The 22,239-nt window shown below is 34.9% G+C and overlaps 1 protein-coding gene across 2 annotated transcripts in view; it reads left to right on the top strand.

Moving 5' to 3' along the window:
* The window catches only part of GLCCI1 (glucocorticoid induced 1), a 104,173-nt gene that overhangs the window by 45,604 nt on the left and 36,330 nt on the right, over positions 1-22,239 (top strand). For both annotated transcript variants that reach the window (XM_044246095.1, XM_044246096.1), the window contains exon 3: positions 11,445-11,531. In XM_044246095.1, the coding sequence (XP_044102030.1) occupies positions 11,445-11,531 (87 nt within the window). The remainder of the gene's footprint in view (positions 1-11,444; positions 11,532-22,239) is intronic.

The following is a 22,239-nucleotide window of genomic DNA, read 5'->3' on the forward strand; positions in this document are numbered from 1 at the left end:
CGGGGGGGCGGGGGACAGGCTCCCTGCTGAGCAGAGAGCCCGATGTGGGGCTCTCGATCCCAGGACCCTGAGATCATGACCTGAGCCGAAGGCAGAGGTTTAACCCACTGAGCTACCCAGGTGCTCCAAGAGAGAGAATCTTAAGCAGGCTCCATGCCCAGTGCAGAGCCCGATGGGGAGGCTCCATCTCACAACCTTGAACTGAAATTAGAGTCAGGTACTTAACTGACCGAGCCATCCAGGCACTCCTATTTTTATTTATTTTTAAGTATCAGATCTGGAGTAAGTACTTTGCATTTGGCTTTAGCCATAATCAATAAAATTAGCAACTCTGAACTAAAATGTATAAATTTTGTGCTATTGAAATTACATTTAAAATAATCTGTCCTTTTCCTCCTTCTGTGAAAGGAGCTTGGCTGGGGAGGAATTGAATCAAAGGAGTGGATGATATACCTCAAATAGTAATACATATGAAAGAGAACTTTCAGTTTTACCACTGATCAAAAACTCATTTCCTGACCAGAAGTCATGCTTAATACAGTTGTTTGGGTTTCCTGTGTCCTTGTTAAACAAGTTTGTTTAAGAAGCAGCAGTTGATGGAACTATTTGGGGGAGTGGGAGGCTTCTCTGCAACTGGAAACAAGTCTAAAGATTTGGCCGTTTTGGCCTCTTAGATTGTATTCCAGGGACCCAAGTTGTTATTGTTACTGGGCTGGTCCCCAACTGGCTGTTGAGTGAATGTTTAAAGAGTCTTTCCTGTTGGAAGATCACCTTTACTTTCTCTTTCAGCTATTGGCTAATTCAGAGACAGAGGATTGTATAATCCTAAGAGTTTTGACAGTCCACATGAAAGTAGTCATGTTCCTAACTTAGGGAGTAATATTTTTGGTTGCCAAAGGAATATACTCAGCTTTATTGATGAAAAACTAAAATCCATGGCTAAAATATTTAATATTCATCATTTTCAAACACTAATTCTAAAATTATCAGAAACTCAAAGTACTACTTATTAATATTTTTTAAAGATTTTATTTATTTATTTGACAGAGAGACAGCAAGAGAGGGAACATAAGCCGGGGGAGGGGCAAAGGGAGAGGGAGAAGCAGGCTCCCCGCTGAACAAGGAACCCAAGGATGCAGGGCTCCATCCCAGGACTCTGGATCATGATCTGAATCAAAGACAGACGCTCAATGACTGAGCCACCCAGGCGCCCCGCTACTTAATAGTTTTTATTTTTATTTTTTTTAAGATTTTATTTATTTATTTGACAGACAGATATCACAAGTAGACAGAGAGGCAGGCAGAGAGGGGGGGAAGCAGGCTCCCTGCTGAGCAGAGAGCCTGATGCGGGGCTCAATCTCAGGACTCCGGGATCATGACCCGAGCCGAAGGCAGAAGCTCAACCCACTGAGCCACCCAGGCGCCCCCTACTTAATAATTTTTAATAGATAGTAAATTCATTTTATTTAAAAGTAAAAGGTTTTTAGTGAAGAGCCTCCCCCATACTCATATTATCCATCTACTTGGGTTTCTTCCCATTACCAGAAACATTTGCCCGGTAACAGAGTTAAACTCCTTTCCTTAGTCTCTTCCACCATACCTATATCCCTAATTTAGCTGTAGGTAAAATTATGAAGTAGGTTGTGTTTATTTGGAACAACCCTGTTACTCTATCATACTGACCTTTGTAATCTGGTACATTGGTTCTCGTCCTTTTATAACTTCTAACCTGTCACTTTTCTGTCAAAAATCCTGTAATAGTAATAAATAATTAATATTTACTTAGAGAATGTTAGGACATTAAGCTTTAAGAACTTAAGAATTAAGTCAATAGCTAAGGGCATATATATGGAATGAGAAAGCAACATGCCTTTCAACTTATTAATAACTACTTTGTATAAATGAATGATTGGGATAGGATCTGTCACATTCCCAGGAAACATTAGTATGAACTGAGTGAATTAATATAAACTGAGTGAGTTTTCATTGCTGTTGGAATTCTCATAGCTTTCAGGAAATACCACTGGTAACTATTGCAGTGAGGATTACATAAAATAATCCATGTTCAGCTTCTAGCACATATCTAGGACATGGTAGATATTGGTAAATGTTAGTTTGCTTTGTATTAGAATCTATAATATTTTACTGTCAGGAAGCTTAAATTTAATGATAGTGAATGAAGTGACAGAGAAAGTCATTATTACTAATGTGAACAATTGATATGCAATTATGAGCATTAAGTTTGAAGTGGTAGGAGATGGCATAGGAATTACACAGACAGCTCCGCCGCATGATAAGGGTATGAAACAATAAATAGTTTCTGGTAGGTCAGGATTTACTCAGTCCTAAGTAGCTATTGTTGTCTACTGCACAGTCTTCACCAATAAGAAATGGCAGTTCAGATTGGTGGGTCCATTTATGGGAAAGTGGAGATTGTTAAGGAAACGTCTTCTTTCCTCATGACTTAGATATCCTGTTGATGATAGTCATGCAATCAGTTGAGCACTGTTAGTTTTTATGACTTTGGAATAGTGTGGAAATATTTTTCGATGATATCTCATAGTCACTTATGTTGCTGATTTTCTGTCAGGTGTGAAAGATTTTTGTTTAAATATTAAAAGCTATCAAGAAACAACAAAGGTAGTTTATCTCTTGGATAATTCAGATACTCCAATGTGATTGTTAAATATATTATTTAAAGTGTTAGAGTATATTATTTTTTAAAAAGTTTTGAAATCCAGCAACCAAGGTAAATTGTAATTTAGAAGATTGTAACACCAAAGAATTAGTACATTCTAATGCTCTCTAAAAGCCGAAAATTAGATCTCCTCATTTGATTTTAAATTCCTTCCCAATATTAGTGATAGAATATGTCAGAAAGGGTATTATTGTTAGGTACAAATACCAAGTAATAAATTGAAATATTGTTCATACTTTTAATTCCTCACATAACCATCCGCTTTTAGTAGTGGAAGCTCGTTATTTGTGGAGAGTCTATTAGTAACTCTGTTTCTCTAGGAAGCCAGAGAATAGTATTTTCATTGTACACTTTATGTTATGTCTTTGATTTTTTTGTTAAATGTTCTCAGCATGACTTGAGAAACCTAACTGGATAGATTATTAATGTACGGTCCCTTCTGGCCTCTTCTATTCAATTACTTGACTAGTGCCTCTATGTGATTTGAAACTTGGCAAGAAAAGCGTGACAGAAAATATCAGTTATTTTTGAGAAAATGCAAATAATGCTTGAGACTTTTGGATTCAGCAGTACATGGCTTTTCTTTGAATTGGAAAATGAGGCTGATTTATAATTGCCTCTTTGACTTAACTATTTTTGGAATCGTTTTATTGAGATATAATTTATATACCAAACAGTTCACCTATTAAAAGTATACAGTTCAGTGGTTCTTAATATATTAAATTCAGGGTTGTGTAACCATTGCCATAATCAATTTTAGAATATTTTCATCACTCTAAAAAGAAACCACTGTACTCATTAGCAGTCACTCACTGTTCTCCCTGAATCCTCTTTCTCTCAGCCATAGACACACACAAATCTACTTTCTGCCTCTGTAGGTTTGTACATTCTGAACAGATAATATAAATGGACTCACACAATATGGGGCCTTTGGTATCTGCTTTCTTCTACTGAGTATAGTATTTCTAAGGTTCATCCATACTATACCATGTATCAGTATTTTATCCCTTTTTATCGCTAACTAATATTCCAGGGTATTTAATAAAATTTATTTCTACATTCATGAGTTCATGTACTGCTGTGAACATTTGTGTACACCTTTTTGTGTGGACACATTTTTGTTTCTCTGGGAATTACTGGATCATATGCTAGCTCTGTTGTTTAACTTTTTCAGGAGAACATTTTTATAGATATTTTTTTCTCTTACATAATCAAAGTGTACCATGAAAGGCATAACTGAACTGAATTATAACTTCCTGTCAGTATTTTCATCAATAACTTTCCACTAATATTTCTGAGAATTTGACATTTCAAGGACCTTCACTTTTCAGTTACTCTAAACATAAAATGTTCCTGCTTACCTGAAGTCTCTAACTCTGTTCCCATTGCTGATAGTTGGTAATCTGTGTTTAGACCCTTGGAATTTGGAGGAAACCCTAATCCCCTCAGAAGAGACCAGTCTACTAAAAAATATTTAATGTAATGTATAGTGCCATTCTAACCTACATGTAATTTATGGGTAACCTGTCTTCCAAAATAGATTTGACATTTATATCTAAAGTTAGGAGGGCTTTCTCATTGTAGATATATAGCCATACTTACCAATCCTGTAGCATAGCACTATTAATTTTTTTAAATGCTCTTCCTAATTTTGAAAACAGTAGTCATTGTAGAAAATTTAGAAAATACAAAAAAATCACAGAATAAGTTGCCTGTATTGCTAATATCCAGACATAGCTATTTTTTAACAATGTGATATATATATAATTTTATATCTTGATTATTTACCCTTAAAAATCAATTTAAAAGTAGAATTCAGATGATATGATAGGTTGTGTTTTGTAATCTTTTTGATACAAAGTCATAGCCTTTTCCCATGACACTAAATATTCCTAAGCATGGTTTTAAGTCTTTTTTTTCCCTGATTTTTTTCTCATTCAGCCAAAGAAAAAATCTATGGATTTACTATAGCATTATCTAGAATTCTCACTACTATTTATAGTTTGAAATGTCTCTCTCTAGTCTTTTTCTCTTTGTGTGTATTTGCTTACTAAAGTGGGATTGTAGTCCATATAATATTTTATATTGTAAGACTGTGCCACAGTTTTTCATTTCTCTACTGATAGACATTTAATTTATTTCCAGTGCATCTCTGGGTGCACATCTCAGGTTAATTCTTGGGAATAGAATTACTGTGAATATTGTGAAGGTTTTTGGCACATTTATGATTGCTTTTTCTCAAATTAGCATTTCTTACGGAGTAAGGCAGATTATTTCATTTTATCATATGGAACACAGATGCAATACTTGATTTCTGTGGTATTTCCTGTTTTCAGAACTTGCAGTTCACCAACTCCCTCTCTCCCCCCTCACCTTAAACTTAAGAAATACACCTTCTTAAATCTTCTGAATAAGTTCCTTGGTACTAATCTGGAAAGTCACAAACCATTACTTCACAGATTATCATTCAGTTGTGTTTTGCGCATATTGAGGCCCAATTAAAGTAGATAACAAATGTTATGCATTTTGCTTAAATACTCAGGCATGTTAACCCTTGCTAGGGACTACTGTTTAAGGTTCCTCAGTGATGAAAAATTTCTCCCTATCAATGTAACTTTCCCCGTGGCTCCAAATGATATTTACATTAACTTATGTTAATTTCCAAACATATAATTATATGCAAATTGATATTATACTCGTTAATAGATATTAGCCTCTAATAAAAATGAGTGGATATATGGTTAGTCTGGGACCTTGAGCACAGAATCTATTTCTTACTCATTTTTTTAAAAGATTTTATTTATTTATTTGACAGACAGAAGTCACAAGTAAGCAGAGAGGCAGGCAGAGAGAGTGGGGGAGGCAGGCTCCCTGCCAAGCAGAGAGCCCTGGGGCTTGATCCCAAGATCCTGGGATCATGACCTGAGCCGAAGGCACCCACTGAGCCACCCAGGCGCCCCTATTTCTTATTCATTTTTATATTCTTACTCTAATAATGGTTTTCAGACTTAAGCTTGCATCATCATCATCTGGAGATCTTGTTAGAACATGGGTTGCTGAGCTTTATCTAAGAATATCAGATTCAGTAATTCTGGGATTGACCCTGAGAGTTTGCATCTCTAACATGATCCCTGATGAGGCTGATGCTGCTTGTCCACAGACCACACTACTGAAACTGGTCTAACCTAATGAGCACATAACTTGCTGTGTAGTTGAAGTGTGATAAAAATATTTGAGCATGTAAGTGCTGCTGTCACTGAATTTCTAAAGCTTTTTCAGCTGAACTCTTTTCTTTTGTACATTATTTGTTAACAAGTGAAACAGCAATTTATATTTATACTTAGTTATAAAGCTATTCTTGTATACTGTTATCAGAAGAACAAAGGATAATAATAGTAGAATCATCATCTTTTTTGTGCTTCTTTTAATGTTTCATCAGGATGGACTTTTCAAAATCTTTTAAGTTAAAAGTTTTTTAAAGTTTAAGCATTTTTTTATTGGAGAAAAAAAGCAAATCTCTAAATGATATACTTATAAATAATGAAGAATTTATAATTGTGTATTATAAAGTTTTTTATAACTTAAAATCAGTCTACCACCATAATTATTAACTTAATTATCACTGATCATCATGTAATTTCACTTCATTTCATTTCTTGCCAGGTTGATCAGTACTTTAAGGATCATCTCTTTAGGGGCGCCTGGGTGGGTCAGTGGGTTAAAGCCTCTGCCTTCAGCTCGATCCTGGGATCGAGCCCCGCATCAGGCTGTCTGCTCGGCGGGGAGCCTGCTTCCCCCTCTCTCTCTGCCTGCCTCTGCCTTCTTGTGATCTCTGGCTGTCAAATGAATAAATAAAATCTTTAAAAAAAAAAAAAAGGATCATCTCTTTAAGTACTGTAAAATAATTAGTCAGTAATCACATTTCTACTATAGATTATAAACTACATTAAATTCCAAGACCAAAGATTAATTGTACAAAAAATAGATTTTTTCAGTTTTATATCAGGGGTGCCTGGCTGGCTCAGTTGGTGGAGCATGCAACTCTTGACCTCGGATTGTGAATTCAAGCCCCACATTGGGCATAACGTTTACTTTAAAATAAAAAAAAATTATTTAAAAATGAGTTTTAAATAAGATTCTAAGAATTTTTTTAAGTGATTAGTGTTTTTGGTTTTGGGGGCATTTTAGAAGTGGCTTTGGGCTCGTGCATATTGAAAAATTGTACTTTCTTGCTAGGAGTTAGTTTAATCTGTTTTGAAATTGATAAACCAGGAAAGCACATTTGCTCTTGCTAGTTTTTGAATAAAGATATAACAGAATTATCTAGTATTCACATCTGTTTAAGGACCATTATCCAAAATATACAAAAAATTCTTAAAGCTTAGCAGTTAAGAAAACAAACAACCTGATTAAAAAATGGGCCAAAGTCCCTAACAGATACCTCACAAAGCAAGATGGCAGGCAAGCATGTGAAAAGATGCTCTTCATCATTTGTCATGAGAGAAATACAAATAAAAACACACCTATTCGAATGGCCAAAAGTCAGGACAATGACAACTCAGAGAAGTAGGAACTTCCATTCGCTGGTGGTAGGAATGCAATAACTGATAGCCACGTTGGAAGACAGTTTGGTGGTTTCTTACAAAACTGAACATAACCTTTTCATACCATCCAGCATTCATGCTCCTTGGTATTTACCCAGAGGAGCTGAAAACTTCGGTCCACACAAAAACCCAGACACAGATGTTGTTAACAGTTTCATTCATAATTGCCAAAACTTGGAAGCAGCCAAGACGTCCCTCAGTAGGTGAACAGATAGGTAATGTTGGTCACCCAGACAACAGTGTATTGCTGAGCACTAAAAAGAAATGCACTATCAAGCTGTGAAAAGACATGGAGGATCTTAAATCTATGTTACTGACTGAAAGAAGCCACTCTGAAAATGTGACCCTACCTGCCATATGATTCCAACTACATGGAGAAGCAAAAGTAAAGGAGAAAATAAAAAGACTGATGGTTGCTGGGTATTAGGAGATATGGGGAGGAATGAATAAGTAGAATACAGAGGATTTTTAGGGTAGTGAAAATAGTCAGTCTGATACTGTACTAGTGGGATACATAGCACATACACATTTGTCCACGTCCATAGAATGTACACACCACCAAGAGTGAACCCTAGTTGTAAACTGTGGACTCACGGTGACAGTGTTGGGTCAGTAGAAGTTCATCAGTTGTATCAAATGTACCGCTCTGGTGAGAGATAGCTGTGCCTGTGGGGTGGAAATGGGATATATGGGAAATCTCTGTAACTTTTTCTCAGTTTTGCTGTGAACCTAAAGCGTCTCTTAAAAAATTATCGTAATGAATACGTGATCCCGTGCCAATAGAACTGTTTTCTGTGTATTTCACTCGTAGAAAAAGAGACCCTCATAAAGGAAATGAAGAGGTAGTAGATGGACCTTGAGGGTTGGAGAGAAAGCTTCATGGGCTGGACTTTGGACAATTCTGAGAGGCAAAAATGGAAAATAGCCTTTTTCACCTATAGGTATCCTTAGTCATGTAGAGGGAATTTTTTTTAGCCAACTACCTTTTTGTCACCAGTCTTAGAAATGTCTTTGGTTCTGCATTATTTAAGTGTACCAAAGGTTTACTTTCTCTTTGGTAGTTTAGGTGGAGGCAACTAGAAAGGAAGAATCCCCTAAGTGTGGTGAATGAAAAGCAAGCAATTATATACAGTATGAATCACTGAGGATTAGATTTCTTTCTAAGCTCCCTCTGGAAGATGTTGAAAGTCTACTTGTAAAATAAGTGTTGCAGGGTTATGTAAGTAAGAGTAAAAAAGTAAAGCAGGTTTTAAGAAAGTGTATTTGAATTTTTGAAATGCTAATTGCATTGTACGTGGAGTATAGGAAGGTATGAAATACCGTATTTCCCAAATTAATTTGACCATCAAACTCTTACCTATATTCTTACCAACATCCAGGAGCAGGTTGTAAGTAGCACAGTTCATAAAGTTCTACTCTAGATCAGTGGACAGTGTAGTTGGAAGGAATGTTACTGATACGAAAGGAAAGATCTTTTGCTGCTTTGTGTTGTTTATGTGATTTTAATATTAAAACATTTCTCAAATCTTCAGATTTAACAAATTAGATACAAATTAGTTCGTCTTCTGTGACTTCACAAGCATGAATTTTATATAGATTTAATAAACCAAAGAACTATCTTTTGGTTTTTGCTTTGACTGAAATAACTAGTTAAAAATCTGTGATTAAACGCATAAAACACTGCTCTCCGTAGAAGTTTCTGCAGTTATAGAATGTTCCACATTTGTGCCGTCTTGTGTAGCAGCCAGTAGCCATGAGCCACATGTGGTTATTGAGCATTTGAAATGTGCTAGTGTGACTGAGGAGCTGAATTTTGAGTTTTATTTCATTTTCACTAATTTAAACTGTTGGAAGCGGCTAAGTGTAGCTGTTATGTTGGACAATGCAGTCTGTAGAATATATTTTGCAGACTAGAGCATTCTTCATACTACTTATTTTAAATTGATGTGATTAAGATGAAATTACTTTTGGGGGGAGTATTTCTTTAAGTTGATAGTATGATGAATGTAGTTAAACAATTTATATGCATGTAATTCTGCATCCACATGACTGAGAAATCTTCTAATAGTCTTACACTCTTAAAAAACTACCTATTTTCAACAAAACAAAACAAAACAAAAAAAACCCTACCTATTTCCCTAGCTAGATTTCAGGAGCATAAATGTTCCTTTGTAGTGAGTTTTTTATTTCTTTTGCGTAACTAACACTGCACTCTGTAATAATCAAATAGGTTTTCACATTCAGTTTTTTTTTTTTTAAAGATTTTATTTATTTATTTGGCAGAGGGAGAGAGAGAAGCAGGCTTTTTGCTGAGCAGGGAGTCCAATGCAGGGCTCGATCCCAGGACCCTGGAATCATGACGTGAGCCAAAGGCAGCCACTTAACCAACTGAGCCACCCAGGCACCCCTCACATTCAGTTTTAAGAAAAGAATGATAATATGAAGAAAAAAGGTCTTCTGTGAGAGAAGAGACCTCAGATGCAGTTATATTTGCCATTGGCATATTTGGTAGTATTAAGATAATTGTAAAAGTTTTGTGGCTGTTGATTTATCTCTAAGTTGGAGATATAGTTTATGTAAATGTCTTTTGAAAAAGTTAAGAGTTATATAGAATGAAAACAATTCCTGTTATAAATGTAATTATTAAGTAATTATGGAACATACCAGAAATTTCACTCATTTTCCGTGAATGTACTTTTGAGTTTTAAACATTGTGATCCTTAATCATTTGATCTTTGACAAGAGTAATGCTTACACTTGGCAGAAAAATATAAGTAATAGGGCATATAAATTCTCAAAAGTTCGACAAAGATAAGCTGTTATAGCTGAATAATTTTAAAATAGTTGATTATTAAAGATATGACTACTTGGTAGAGGGGGTGCTAAATTTTTTCAGTGAAGTTTGACTTATTTAGGCTTGGGAACTTGGGAAATTTTAAGAACTTAGTTTTTGCAAACAACTTATTTGATATAGTGATACCTCTTACCCTTGAACTTGTCAACTGAATAAACTCTTTTGCTTCACCAAATAGCTTCGCTTTGGTATTTGAACTGGTTAACCAATTTGTGTTTTTATTCAACTAGCATTTAATTGTTAGTTTTGTTTTGTAATAGTATTACTTTTAAGGGGTGGTAATTATTTAAAAAGTTGTTCACAAGCATTTTGAATTGTATCAAGTGGAACTGATGGTTCTTCAGAAGAAACCATATAGCATCAACCTCAACATAAGGATTGGTTTTTTTCAGTATGTAATAGTTGTTTTTTAAAGCTATATATATTTATTGTGCTAATCATTATCCTTTGTCTGTCTTTAGAGATGTTACTTTTCTTCATTTACATTACACTGTTTTCCCATATCTTAAGGATGATATTTTAAACCACTCCTAAATAGTCTTGCTATTTTAGTGTTTTGTGTTACATTTGGGTATATACAGTGTCTGTTACTGGTTGAACTATTGAACATGAGATTTTAAGTAAAAACAATTCTCTTCTCTGACATGTAGCTCAAGTTCTTTTTTTAAAAAGATGTATTGCTTCTGATTATAGTAAGTTCATTTAGCTGACTGTTTTTCTTTTTCATTTTTATAATTTTATATTTTCATTTAAAGATGCTGGATGTTTTTCAAAAAAAGAATACTGTTGCTAACACTCTTTCCTGAATATAGGAAGAACAGTACAGTCAGCCCTTTCGCTAGCTAGATATTTGACATGTAGGTCATGTGTAATCCCACTGCTTCTGAGCTAGTTCTGTTAATCTCATTTCCATCTATTTTACTTAGTAGAAATGCCATTTTATATTTAGTTTGGCAGTTCTCTTTAAAAGCACCAATTTGTGTATCTTCACAGTTCTCTTTGACTTGATAACTTTAAGTTATTAATGTTAAGGTCAAAAAACAAATGTTTTGAGTAGCATTACTCAGAGATGTCAGAGATTGATCATATCTAATTAGAATATGACAGAATGTTTTAAATATTTCACAGGTCATGAAAATCTTAGCATTTAAGGGATTTTAGTATTTAGTATAACCCCGTAACTGGTATGTGCTAAGATTTTGAAATATGTTTGAGTTGCTGTGAGATTAAGGAGCAGAGACAAAGTTCCTTATTTTATTATTTTTATTATTATTCTCTTAAATTAAAGACACCTAGCTGTTGGGCAGAAGAGGGAGCAGAAAAAAGGTCACATCAGCGTTCTGCATCATGGGGGAGTGCTGATCAACTAAAAGAGGTAAGTTTTTCTGTTTTCAGCCTATACCCTGTTTTAATCCTAGCAATAATCTTACTGTTTCCCGAATATAATGGTACTTTCTTTTTTTGTGCTAACCTTACCTCATTCAGAGTTTAAAGGTTGCTTTCCAGGTTGTTTTCAAGTCTGAGTTTACCTTATTTTTGCCCTTCATATTGCTTATAGAGTATTTGTTATGCAGCCATTCAGCTTGAGCCTTTTCAGAGTGAAGTCTGGTTGTGTGTAGCAGCCTCTGTATCTTGTTTCTTTTAGCCATCTTCTGTTCTTACTTAAGCTCTCTTGTTTTTGAAAAGTTTTTTCTGCTTCTAATAGCTTTTTTGTAATATCCAACATGGTGTTGCCCTTTGAGACTCAGGAGTGCAGTAGAATCCATGTATTTTAGGAATAGTTCTTGACTCTTTCCTTTATTATCAAAACCTAAATTATGATAATCTTTATGCATACTTTGGACTATTCTCCATGATAGTGTAATTTTTTATCCATCTAAATTCTTAGATAATTATTTTTATAAAATTACAGAGAATAGAGTTGAAAGGTCATCTAGTTCATCTCCTGAATAAATGCTCCTTAAAAATGTGGTCTTCTAGTCTATTATCATTCTCAGGGAGAGAGGTTCATCACTTTGCAAAAGAACCAGATGAGTTCCCTTGTTTTAGCTTGAGTCATTATTTTATTTTGTACATTGAACTCAGAATTAGTTTGATTCTGCCTTTTGTATCAATATCGAGTAAGTCTACTTTAAATATTTGAAAGGCTAGCAGCAGTTATTTTTTTTTCGGACTAACGATTGACATTTCTCTCAATATTTTTCATATGTCATATGTCGTATGTTCATATGTCATAGTTTCCATACCTTTTATTATTACTTTCATATAGTGTAGGCTATCAGTATTTCTCATATACTGTGGTGTCTGGACTGAATAGATATAGTCGGTTAGCATGATTTCACCTGTGACTACACTACATTTTTAGCAGCTTCTTTATTTTATTGATGTAGGGAAATTTTCAGCTTTTCTATATACCCTGTACACAAGCATATATGCACAAAATGAGTTTTTCCCAGAAGCAATAAAAAAGAAAGGAGGGTGAATCTAATATGTCTAGTCTAAAATAGTTGCACATCTGTGCATAGAATATGAATAACAAAAAAGTGAACTTGCAGTTTTATCTCAGAGGTAAGTATAATCTCAAAGTTATAGCCAAGATTTGGCATAGTTAAATTTTGGACTACAGGGACGCCTGGGTGGCTCAGTTGGTTAAGCAGCTGCCTTCAGCTCAGGTCATGATCCCAGCGTCCTGGGATCGAGTCCCACATCGGGCTCCTTGCTTGGCGGGGAGCCTGCTTCTCTCTCTGCCTCTGCCTGCCATTCTGTCTGCCTGTGCTCGCTCTCTCTCCCTCTCTCTCTCTGACAAATAAATAAAATCTTAAAAAAAAAAAATTTTGGACTACAGCAACACATGATATACACTATTAAAAAGGAATGTCTGAAATGACTGACTGAGATATTTGCTACTTTCCCCACAAAGGAAACATAAAGCTAGACAAAATTGTCAAAACAGCTAATTCAGTGCTCTGGAAATCAACCAAACAAATGGAGACTTTATTCATGAAAAGCACTGAACTCGAGGTATAAGAACAACACAAATTTATGGTGTTATCTGGTGCTACACCTCATCCCTTCTACCTTATCCCCAGCTTTGTTGGTGTGGCATTTCAACCAAGATGGGGCAAGCCTTGAAACTGGAATCTTTGTAGCCCTTGCTGGAGAGAGAGAGCACTTGATAGGAAGTGTTGTACATTAAAATAGTAACCAGGAGGACCAGTGACTTCTCTAGTCTAAGGTGTGGTCCAGTTAGTGGCAAGTAACAGACTCATGAAGTAGCAGGATTTTATGGAGAGCCCTAGAAGATAAGATAGTCTTGGGGGATTGAAAAGCTCATGACATATCCCAGGTTGACTGGAGGCTGGAGATATGCACAGCAGAAAATGAATAAGCCACGCATGCGTCACTGGTTAGTGGAAACTAGGAAATCTGTGGAGAGGAGATTCAAGCAGGCCTACTGGTAATAAAATCTGGGGCCATCTTGTGAAAGGTTCAGACTTTGAATGCACTCTTCATTCTACATACAAATCCCATCCTGGGAGTGGAAGCCTTACTGGGTTGAGATAATTGAATAAAATCTGTGATCAGTCTTTAGTCAAAAACTAAGGTGAACACTGGAGACCAGCTTGAAAGATCTTAAAAAGAAAAATGGGGTCAAGGGGAAAGGAGTAGAGAAATCAGTGGCCACACAGTGCAAGGGAAACAGATTTTTAGTTCATCGAGATGCTAAAATACAAACTGATAAGATAACCCACCACCCTCAAGGAAAATTAGAATCTAGAGTTGCTATAATGTATTATTTTAAATGTCCAATGTCTAATAAAAAATTGAGATATGCAAAGAAACAAGAAAGTATGACCTATACTTAAAAAAAAAAAAAATCACTAGAAATTGTATCTAAGTGTCTCCATATGTTGGATTTAGCAGACAAAAGCATTAAAGCAGCAATTAGAAGTATGCTAAAAAAAAAAAAAAAAAAAAACCAAACAGAGAAAACCATAGTTAAAGCAATAAAGTGAAGTATGGTGATAGTGACTCAATGAATAAGGAATTTCCACAAAGAGATAATTATTATAAAAAAGAAACAAAAACTCTAGAGTTAAAAAGTATAGTAACTAAGTTTACTCAATGGGCTCAGCAGCAGATTTGACATGGCAAAAAATAATGAGTAAATTTGAATATAGGTCGATATAATTTATACTCCTTGAAGAATAGAGAGAAAAAGATTGAAGAAAAGTCCACAGAGCCTCAGAGGCCTGCGAGAAAACCTTAAGTAGATACACATATACATAATGGGAGATCCAAGAGAGGAGAGAGCAAGAGGAGTTAAAAAATATATGAAGAAATGATGACAGAAATCTTTCCAGATTTAATGTAAAGCTATCTGTAGATTCAAGCTCCACAAACCCCAACTTGGAAAACACAAAGAGGACCTACATAGACACATCATAGTTAAACTATTGAAAGCCAGAGTAAAAGAGAAAATCTTAAAAGCTGGAAGGACAAAACTGACTTATTGACATATAGGGAACTGACCTAATAATTACCTTTAATGGCTGACTTCCCATCAGAAACAGTAGAGACCTTACAGCTTGACACATTCAAAATGTAGAAAGGAAAAAAAAAAATGTCAACCAAGTATTCAATATCCAGAAGAACAGGTCTTCAAATTAAAGGTGAATTCTTTTCAGATAAACAAAGATTGTGAGAATTTCCTGCTGCTAGATGGTCTTATAATAAATATTAAAGGAAAATTTTCAGGCTGAAAGGAAATGACTCCAGATGTTAATTCAAATCTATAAGAAGAACTTAAAGAGTATTGAGAATGATAAATGTTTGGGTAAATATGAAAGAGTCTATAGATATATTTTTCTTACTTTCCACATTTAAAATACATGTATAATCATATAAAGCAATAATTATAATACTGTTATATTGGGTTTATGACATATATACATGAAATGTACATATGGCAAAGTACAAAAGAGGGACAAAGAAATGGACAAATACTAGAGTATAGTTTCTGTTTTATTGGAATTATTATTTTGAAGTAATGTGATAAATTAAGATGCAGATTATAATCCCTAGAACAGCTGTTAAGAAACTAACTCTGAAAAAATAGAAAGTAAAAAATATAGAGGGATTAAAATGGTACACTATAAGTATTTATCACAAAAGAAAGCAATAAAGGAGGAACAGAGGATAGAAAAAGGTGTGACATAAATAGAAAATAATTAACAAAGTGGCAAAAGTAAATCCAACCCTGTATGAATTACATTAAATATAAATGGACTGAACATTCTCCTTAAGAAGCAGAGACTGTCAAAACTGGATAAAAACACAACACGCAGCTATATATTGTCTGTAAGAAGCACACCTAATGATAAGAAAGCTTAACTGACACAATAGACTTTAAGACAAGAAGTGTTACTAAGACAGACATTTCATAATGATAAAAAGGTCAATACACCAGGAAGATATAAAATCATAAATTGTATATACATCTAACAATGGTCCCCAAATTCATGAAGTGGAACTATGAAAGGAGAAATAAGGTTTCTACAGTAATAATTGGAGATTTCAGTACCCCATTCTCAATACGTGATAGAGCAACTAACTAGACACAAAATAAGCAAGAAGATAGAAGATTTCAACAACATTATCAATCAACTTGACCTAATTGACATATATAGAAAATTCCACCTAGTGACTTCATTCTTTTCAAACATATGGGAAACCTTCTCTAGGTCATATAGATCATATGTTTGGCCATAAAACAAGTCTCAGTAGAGTACAAAAGATGAAATCATATAACAGAGATCTGAAAAAGCCCCAAATAGTTGTCAGTTAAAAACCCAAGGGAAATTTTTAAGTTTTTAATGAATGAAAACAAAATCTTAGAATTTGTGTGTGCAGATAAGGCAGGGCTTCATGGAAAACTTATACCTTTGGGACGCCTGGGTGGCGCAGTTGGTTGGACGACTGCCTCCGGCTCAGGGCGTGATCCTGGAGTCCCGGGATCGAGTCCCGCATCAGGCTCCCAGCTCCATGGGGAGTCTGCTTCGCTCTCTGACCTTCTCCTCGCTCATGCTCTCTCTCACTGTCTCTCTCTCTCAAATAAATAAATAAAATCTTAAAAAAAAAAAAAACTTATACCTTTAAATGCATATATAAGAAAAAAGAGAAAACTCTTAAATCAGTCCTAAGTTTCCAGCTTAAGAAACTGGAAAAATAAGAGGAAACAAGACCAAAAGAAAGCAGAGGAAGGAATTAATAAAGCATACAGCAGAAACCAACAGAACAGAAAAATGTTAGAGAAGAATCAGTGAAACTAGAAGTTGGTTCTTTGGAAAGATCAACAAAGTTGACAAAACTTTAGCTACACTGACCCAAAAAAAAAAAAAAAAAAGTTTACCAAAGGGGTGAAAGGGGTGAAATTACTACCAACCTCACAGAATTTGAAAGTAGTATAAAGGAATATTATGATCAATTTTATATTATCACTGTAGAAACTAAAGTTAAATAGATGACTTAGAAAGGCAAGTTATTAGAGACAAATTGTAAAAACTAATTTAAGAACAAATAGAAATAGACTTCTCATAAGTAAAGAAATGGAATAAGGAATTAAAAATCTTCCCACAATGAAAATCCCAGGATCAAATTTGGTAAATTCTATCAAATATTCAAAGAAGTAATATTAATTCTTCACAAATGCTTTCAGAAAATAGGAAAGAAAGAAAACTTCCCAGTTTACTTTGTCAAGCCAATTTAACTGACTTCAAAGCCAGGACAAAGACATCTCAAGAAATAAAATGACAGATCAATATCTCTCTTGAATAAAGAAGCAAAAAACCTTACCAGAATATTAGCAAACCAAAGCTAGCCGCTACATCCTATGAAAAGGATTATATACCTTGAGCAAGTTGGATTTGTTCCAGAAATGGGAGGGTGGATTAAGATCCAAAATTCAATTAATGTAATACATTATATTAATAAAATAAAGAACAGAACTATATAATCATCTCAGTAGAGGCAGAGAAAACATTTGCCAAACTTCTAACACCCATTCAAACTAAAAATCTCTCAACAAACCAGGAAAGAAAAAAGAACTTTCTCTGCCTGATAAAGGGCATTTATGAATAAAACAAAAACCTACAGATCACATCCTATTCGTTTTTTTTTTTTTTTCAAGATTTTATTTATTTATTTGACAGAGATCACAAGCAGGCAGAGAGGCAGGCAGAGAGAGAGCGGGAAGCAGGCTCCCCGCTGAGCAGAGAGCCCGATGCAGGGCTCGATCCCAGGACCCCGAGATCATGACCCGAGCCGAAGCCAGAGGCTTACCCACTGAGCCACCCAGGCGCCCCTGTTCTTTTTTTTTTTTTTTTTTTTTTTTTTAAGCAGTCTCCGCACCCAACATGGGGTTTCAACTCATAACTCTGAGATCAAGAATTGCATGCTCTGCTGACTGAGCCAGCCAAGTGCCCCATCATAGTCATATTCATTCAGTTCAACGGTGAAAGCCAGAATGTTTTCTTCCTAAGATTAGGAACAAGGCAATGTCATCCACTGTCACCTTGTCACTATTTCTACTGACATTACATAGTAGGTTCTAGTCAGTATAGTCAGGCAAGAAAAATAAAGACATCCATATTGTAAAAGAAATGGTAAAACTTCTTAATACCCACCACCAGAGCACTGGGTGTGGTGTATAAACAATGAATCTTGGAACACTGAAAAAATAAAATAAATTTCTTTTAAAAAAAGGTAAAAGTACTCTTATTTACAGAAAACATGTAGAAACTATATTTAGACTGCTAGGAAATACGCAGAAACACAGATAATACTAAAACTAGTAAACGTGTTCTGCAAGATTGCAGGGTACAAGATCAGCATACAGAAATCAGTTATATTTCTAGATCCTAGATAGGAATAGTCCAAAAAATAAGAAAATAATTTATTACAGTTGTGTCAAAAAGATGAAAATACTTGGGAATAAATTTAACAAAATCAATGTAAGTTTTGTACACTAAAGACAACAAAACATTGCTGGAAAAAATTAAAAATTTAAATAAATGAAAGACTTACTTTGTTCATGAATTAGAAGACTCAATATTAAGATGGTAATTCGTCCCAAATTGATTCATTGAAATCCCTTTTAAAATTCCATATTTTTTGGATTTGGTAGAAATTGACAGGCTAATCTTAAAATTTATGTGGAAATGCAAAGGACTTAGAGTGGTCAAAAGAATTTATTTTTGAAGATTGATTTATTTATTTTAAAGAAAGCATTGGGAGGGAGAGAGGGAGAGAAGCAGGCTCCCTGCAGAGTGCAAAGCCCAGATGCAGGGCTCAGTCTCAAGAACCTGAGATCACAACCAGAGCCAAAATCAAAGGCCAGATGCTCAACTGACTGAGCTACCCAGGCACCCCCAAAATATTTTTGAAAACAAATTTAGAATATTTAAATCACACAATTTCAGTATTTATTATAGATCTACATTAATAAAGTCAGCAGAAGAAAGACACATAAATAAGTAGATCAGAATTGTGAATCCAGAAATAAACCTTTATATTTGTGGTCAGTTGATTTTCACAAAGTACTGACACAGTTCAGTAGGAAAGCACAGTGTTTCCAACAATTGGTGCTGGGATAATTATATTCTATGTGTAAGGAGAAGCAAACAAAAAACAAGTCCTTGACTGTCACATTGAAAAAAACTAACTCAAAAGGAATCATAGTTCTAAATACAGGCTTTAAAACTATAAAACTTATAGAAGAACTTGTATTAATCACCAAGGCATTTTTAGATTGCAACATCAAGAATAAAGCCATAAAACAAACAATAATAATAATAATGATAACAAATTCATTAAATTGAACATTATACTTCAAAAGACACCACTAGGGAATGAAACCACGAGAGACTCTGAGAAACAAACTGAGGGTTTTGGAGGGGAGAGGATGAGGGGTTGCGTGAGCCTGGTGGTGAGTATTATGGAGGACACGTATTGCATGGAGCACTGGGTGTGGTGCATAAACAATGAATTTTGGAACACTGAAAAAAAATTTTTTTAAAAAAGACAAGTTTCAGACTGGAGGAAATATTAACAAATCCTATATCTAAAAGGGCTTATATCCTGAATATATAAAGAACTCTTAAGATCAATAATAGGAAGACAAGCTAACTTAAAAATGGATAAGACAATTGGATAGTTCATCAAATATTTCATCAAAGATCTATGCATGGATGGCAGATAACCACATGAAAAAATGTTCAACATCATGAGTCAATTGGCAAATGCAAATTTAAACCATAAAATACACCTACACACTCAATACAATGACTATAATTTAAAAGATCAACAGTGCCAAGTGTTGGCAAGGATAAAGAGAATCTGGAGTCCTCACGTGTTCTTGGGAACATAAAATAGTACAGCCACTTTGGAAAACAGTTTGTCAATTTCTTTTACAGTTAATCAGAAACTTAGCATATAACCCAGCAATTCAGTTCCCTAGAAATCTGTATAAGAAAGGTGAGAACACCGTCTAGATTGAGACATGTACACAAGATGTTTATAGCTGAGTCCACATATGCATGGATTGATAAATGGAGAGACAAAATGTGATGTATTCATGCAATAACATACTATTCAGCAACAAAAAAGTAAAAATACACTGAATACCAACAATGCTATAATGTGAATTAACCTCAAATATGTCATACTAAGTCAAGAGTCAGCAAATTTTTTCTGTAAAAGACCAGATTAGTAAGCATTTTAGGGTTTGTGAGCCATATATTCTCTGTTGCAAGGGTTCGACTCTGCTGCTATAGTATGAAAGCAGCCATAGACAATACGGGATGTTCCATAAATTTTTTTTACAGTAACACATGGCAGGCTGGATTTGTCCTTTAGATTATGGCTTGCCAATCCCCGCTAAGTGTAAGAAGTGAGATGACTAAGACTGCATATTATATTGGTCCATTTAATTTTGAAATGCCAGAAAAGGCAAATTTATAGGAGGGGGAGAAAGCCCACTTGTTGTTGCATGTGGCTGGGAGTGGGGCTGAAGGAATGCTGCAAACAGACTCAAGGCAAATTTGGGGGGTGCTGAAAAGTTATAAAAAGTTATAAAAGTACAATGTGAGTATTGTCAAACAACTCTAAATAGTGATTAAAACTTACTGAATTTTTACCCTTATAGTTAAGGGAATGTAAATTGTATCTCAGTAAAGATGAAAAAGAAAGGAATAGATGTAAAAGACTGGTGGTTTTTTGTGGTATACCTTGAAGATACTAAGTGCCATGTGATATATATAACTGAGGCTAGCAGACAATAAGAACACATTGGTAAAAAGTGAAAAGAAGAATAGTTACAATAGATAACAGAATTGGAATTTGAGAAAATTATGAAAAGACAAAACTATTATTGAAAGCCATATTTTAAAAAATTGCCTACTAAAATTGTGTTATTTTAAAAAATAACTTTGACCCACTTCCTTGAAATAGGATCAAAGTCAAAAGTACTACATGTCGTTTCTTCCTGAGTCACATACATACTCTCCCCCCTCACAGTAATGTGAATCAGGATTGCAGATTAAAATGTCAGTGAAAGCACCTGTATAATCTGTCTCCACTTTGCTCCAAGTTTATGAGAATGTGATGTGAAAATTTTTCAAAGAAATAAGTAACTATATTTTAGTTACATTTAAGACAAAACCCCTGCAGACCATGAGTAGACAGGAAACCCTTAGTAATGAGGGGATGTTGATGCTGTCTGGCTCACAGAAACCTAGGTCATGTGGGCCAGGGCTTAAAAAGTGGGTTTTTAAGCCAAACTTAAGAGAGTATAGGTTGCTAGACATTTTAAGAATGCCAAATGTGTCTTGCAAATGGTAGGAGATTGGAACTGGGCTGTCTGCATAAAGCAGGGAACTGGGACCATGTTTCTAGGCCATAAAACTAGACCTGAAATAACTCCACCTGACACTGTTGGTGTTTTCCTGTGGGCCAAAGAGGCAGCTATGCAAAAATGGAAATGGTAACCATATGTTGTGTGTGCATGTGGCATCTGGAATAGAGCTCTACCCATGTGGAACCAAAGCCCCAGTCTTTCTAATTTAAGACCTGCTCCGGAGCTGTGCAACTCCAGAGGGATAGTCTGAGCCACCATGAAACAACATGGCAGGAAAGAGCTCACAAAGGATAAGACTTCCACATAAGGTGTGTTTGCAGGCAAGTATTTTAGGACATGTATGGAAATCTGTTACCACAAGAGACAGCAGATACATCAAATGGGATCATTTACATCCAAGGAAATAGAAATAAGAACACATTCTCAAAGCCCTTAAACATTGAAATGCTTAAGAATTTCAAATGAAAAATAATTGGCACTAAGAAAAGGAATAAGAAGAGGCAGAATGATAAAAGACTGATGACAAATCTTATAAGTAATAAAAATTGATCAAATTGAAAATAACAAACTCTTTGGTAGATTTAATTCACATAACAGAAGACTGAATTAGTGAGTCAGAACTCTCAACTGAGACTTGTCAGTCTGGAAGAGTGAATCTTCTAGAATATAGAACAAAAAGTTAAGGAGGTTGAAAATATGAAAGAGATGTTAAGAAACGTGGAAAACAGACTGAGTTAGGGGTTCCAGAAGGTAAGAATATTCTGTAAGCATTATGGAAGAGAAATTTTTTAAAGGTTGAAAGTTCGCTGTATTTGAAGAGCAATTGGAAAAGCCCACTAGTTTCAAGAGGATAAATAGGACAAAGGAAAACTGCCCACCTTAAGTATAGTATAATGGATTGTAGATTAAGGACACACACACACTTCTTGCAGTAAGGAAAAAAAAAGCAGGTTACTTACAGCAGAAATGGCAGATTATCAATACATTTATCAGAAGTTATGATTGATACCAGTATACATGAAGTTGTGGGTTGTGTTCATGTTAAGGAAACTAATCCAAGTGAAGCATTTTCCTTTATAAAATTACTAATTTTCCTCCTTTGAGTTATGTTCCTTGGAGGGTTGTCAACCCAAGTAAGCAAATGTGCAAATGCACTTTTCCACTTGTT

This window comes from Neovison vison, chromosome 4 (assembly GCF_020171115.1).
Source record: "Neovison vison isolate M4711 chromosome 4, ASM_NN_V1, whole genome shotgun sequence".
In the NCBI taxonomy this organism is placed as follows: domain Eukaryota; kingdom Metazoa; phylum Chordata; class Mammalia; order Carnivora; family Mustelidae; genus Neogale; species Neogale vison.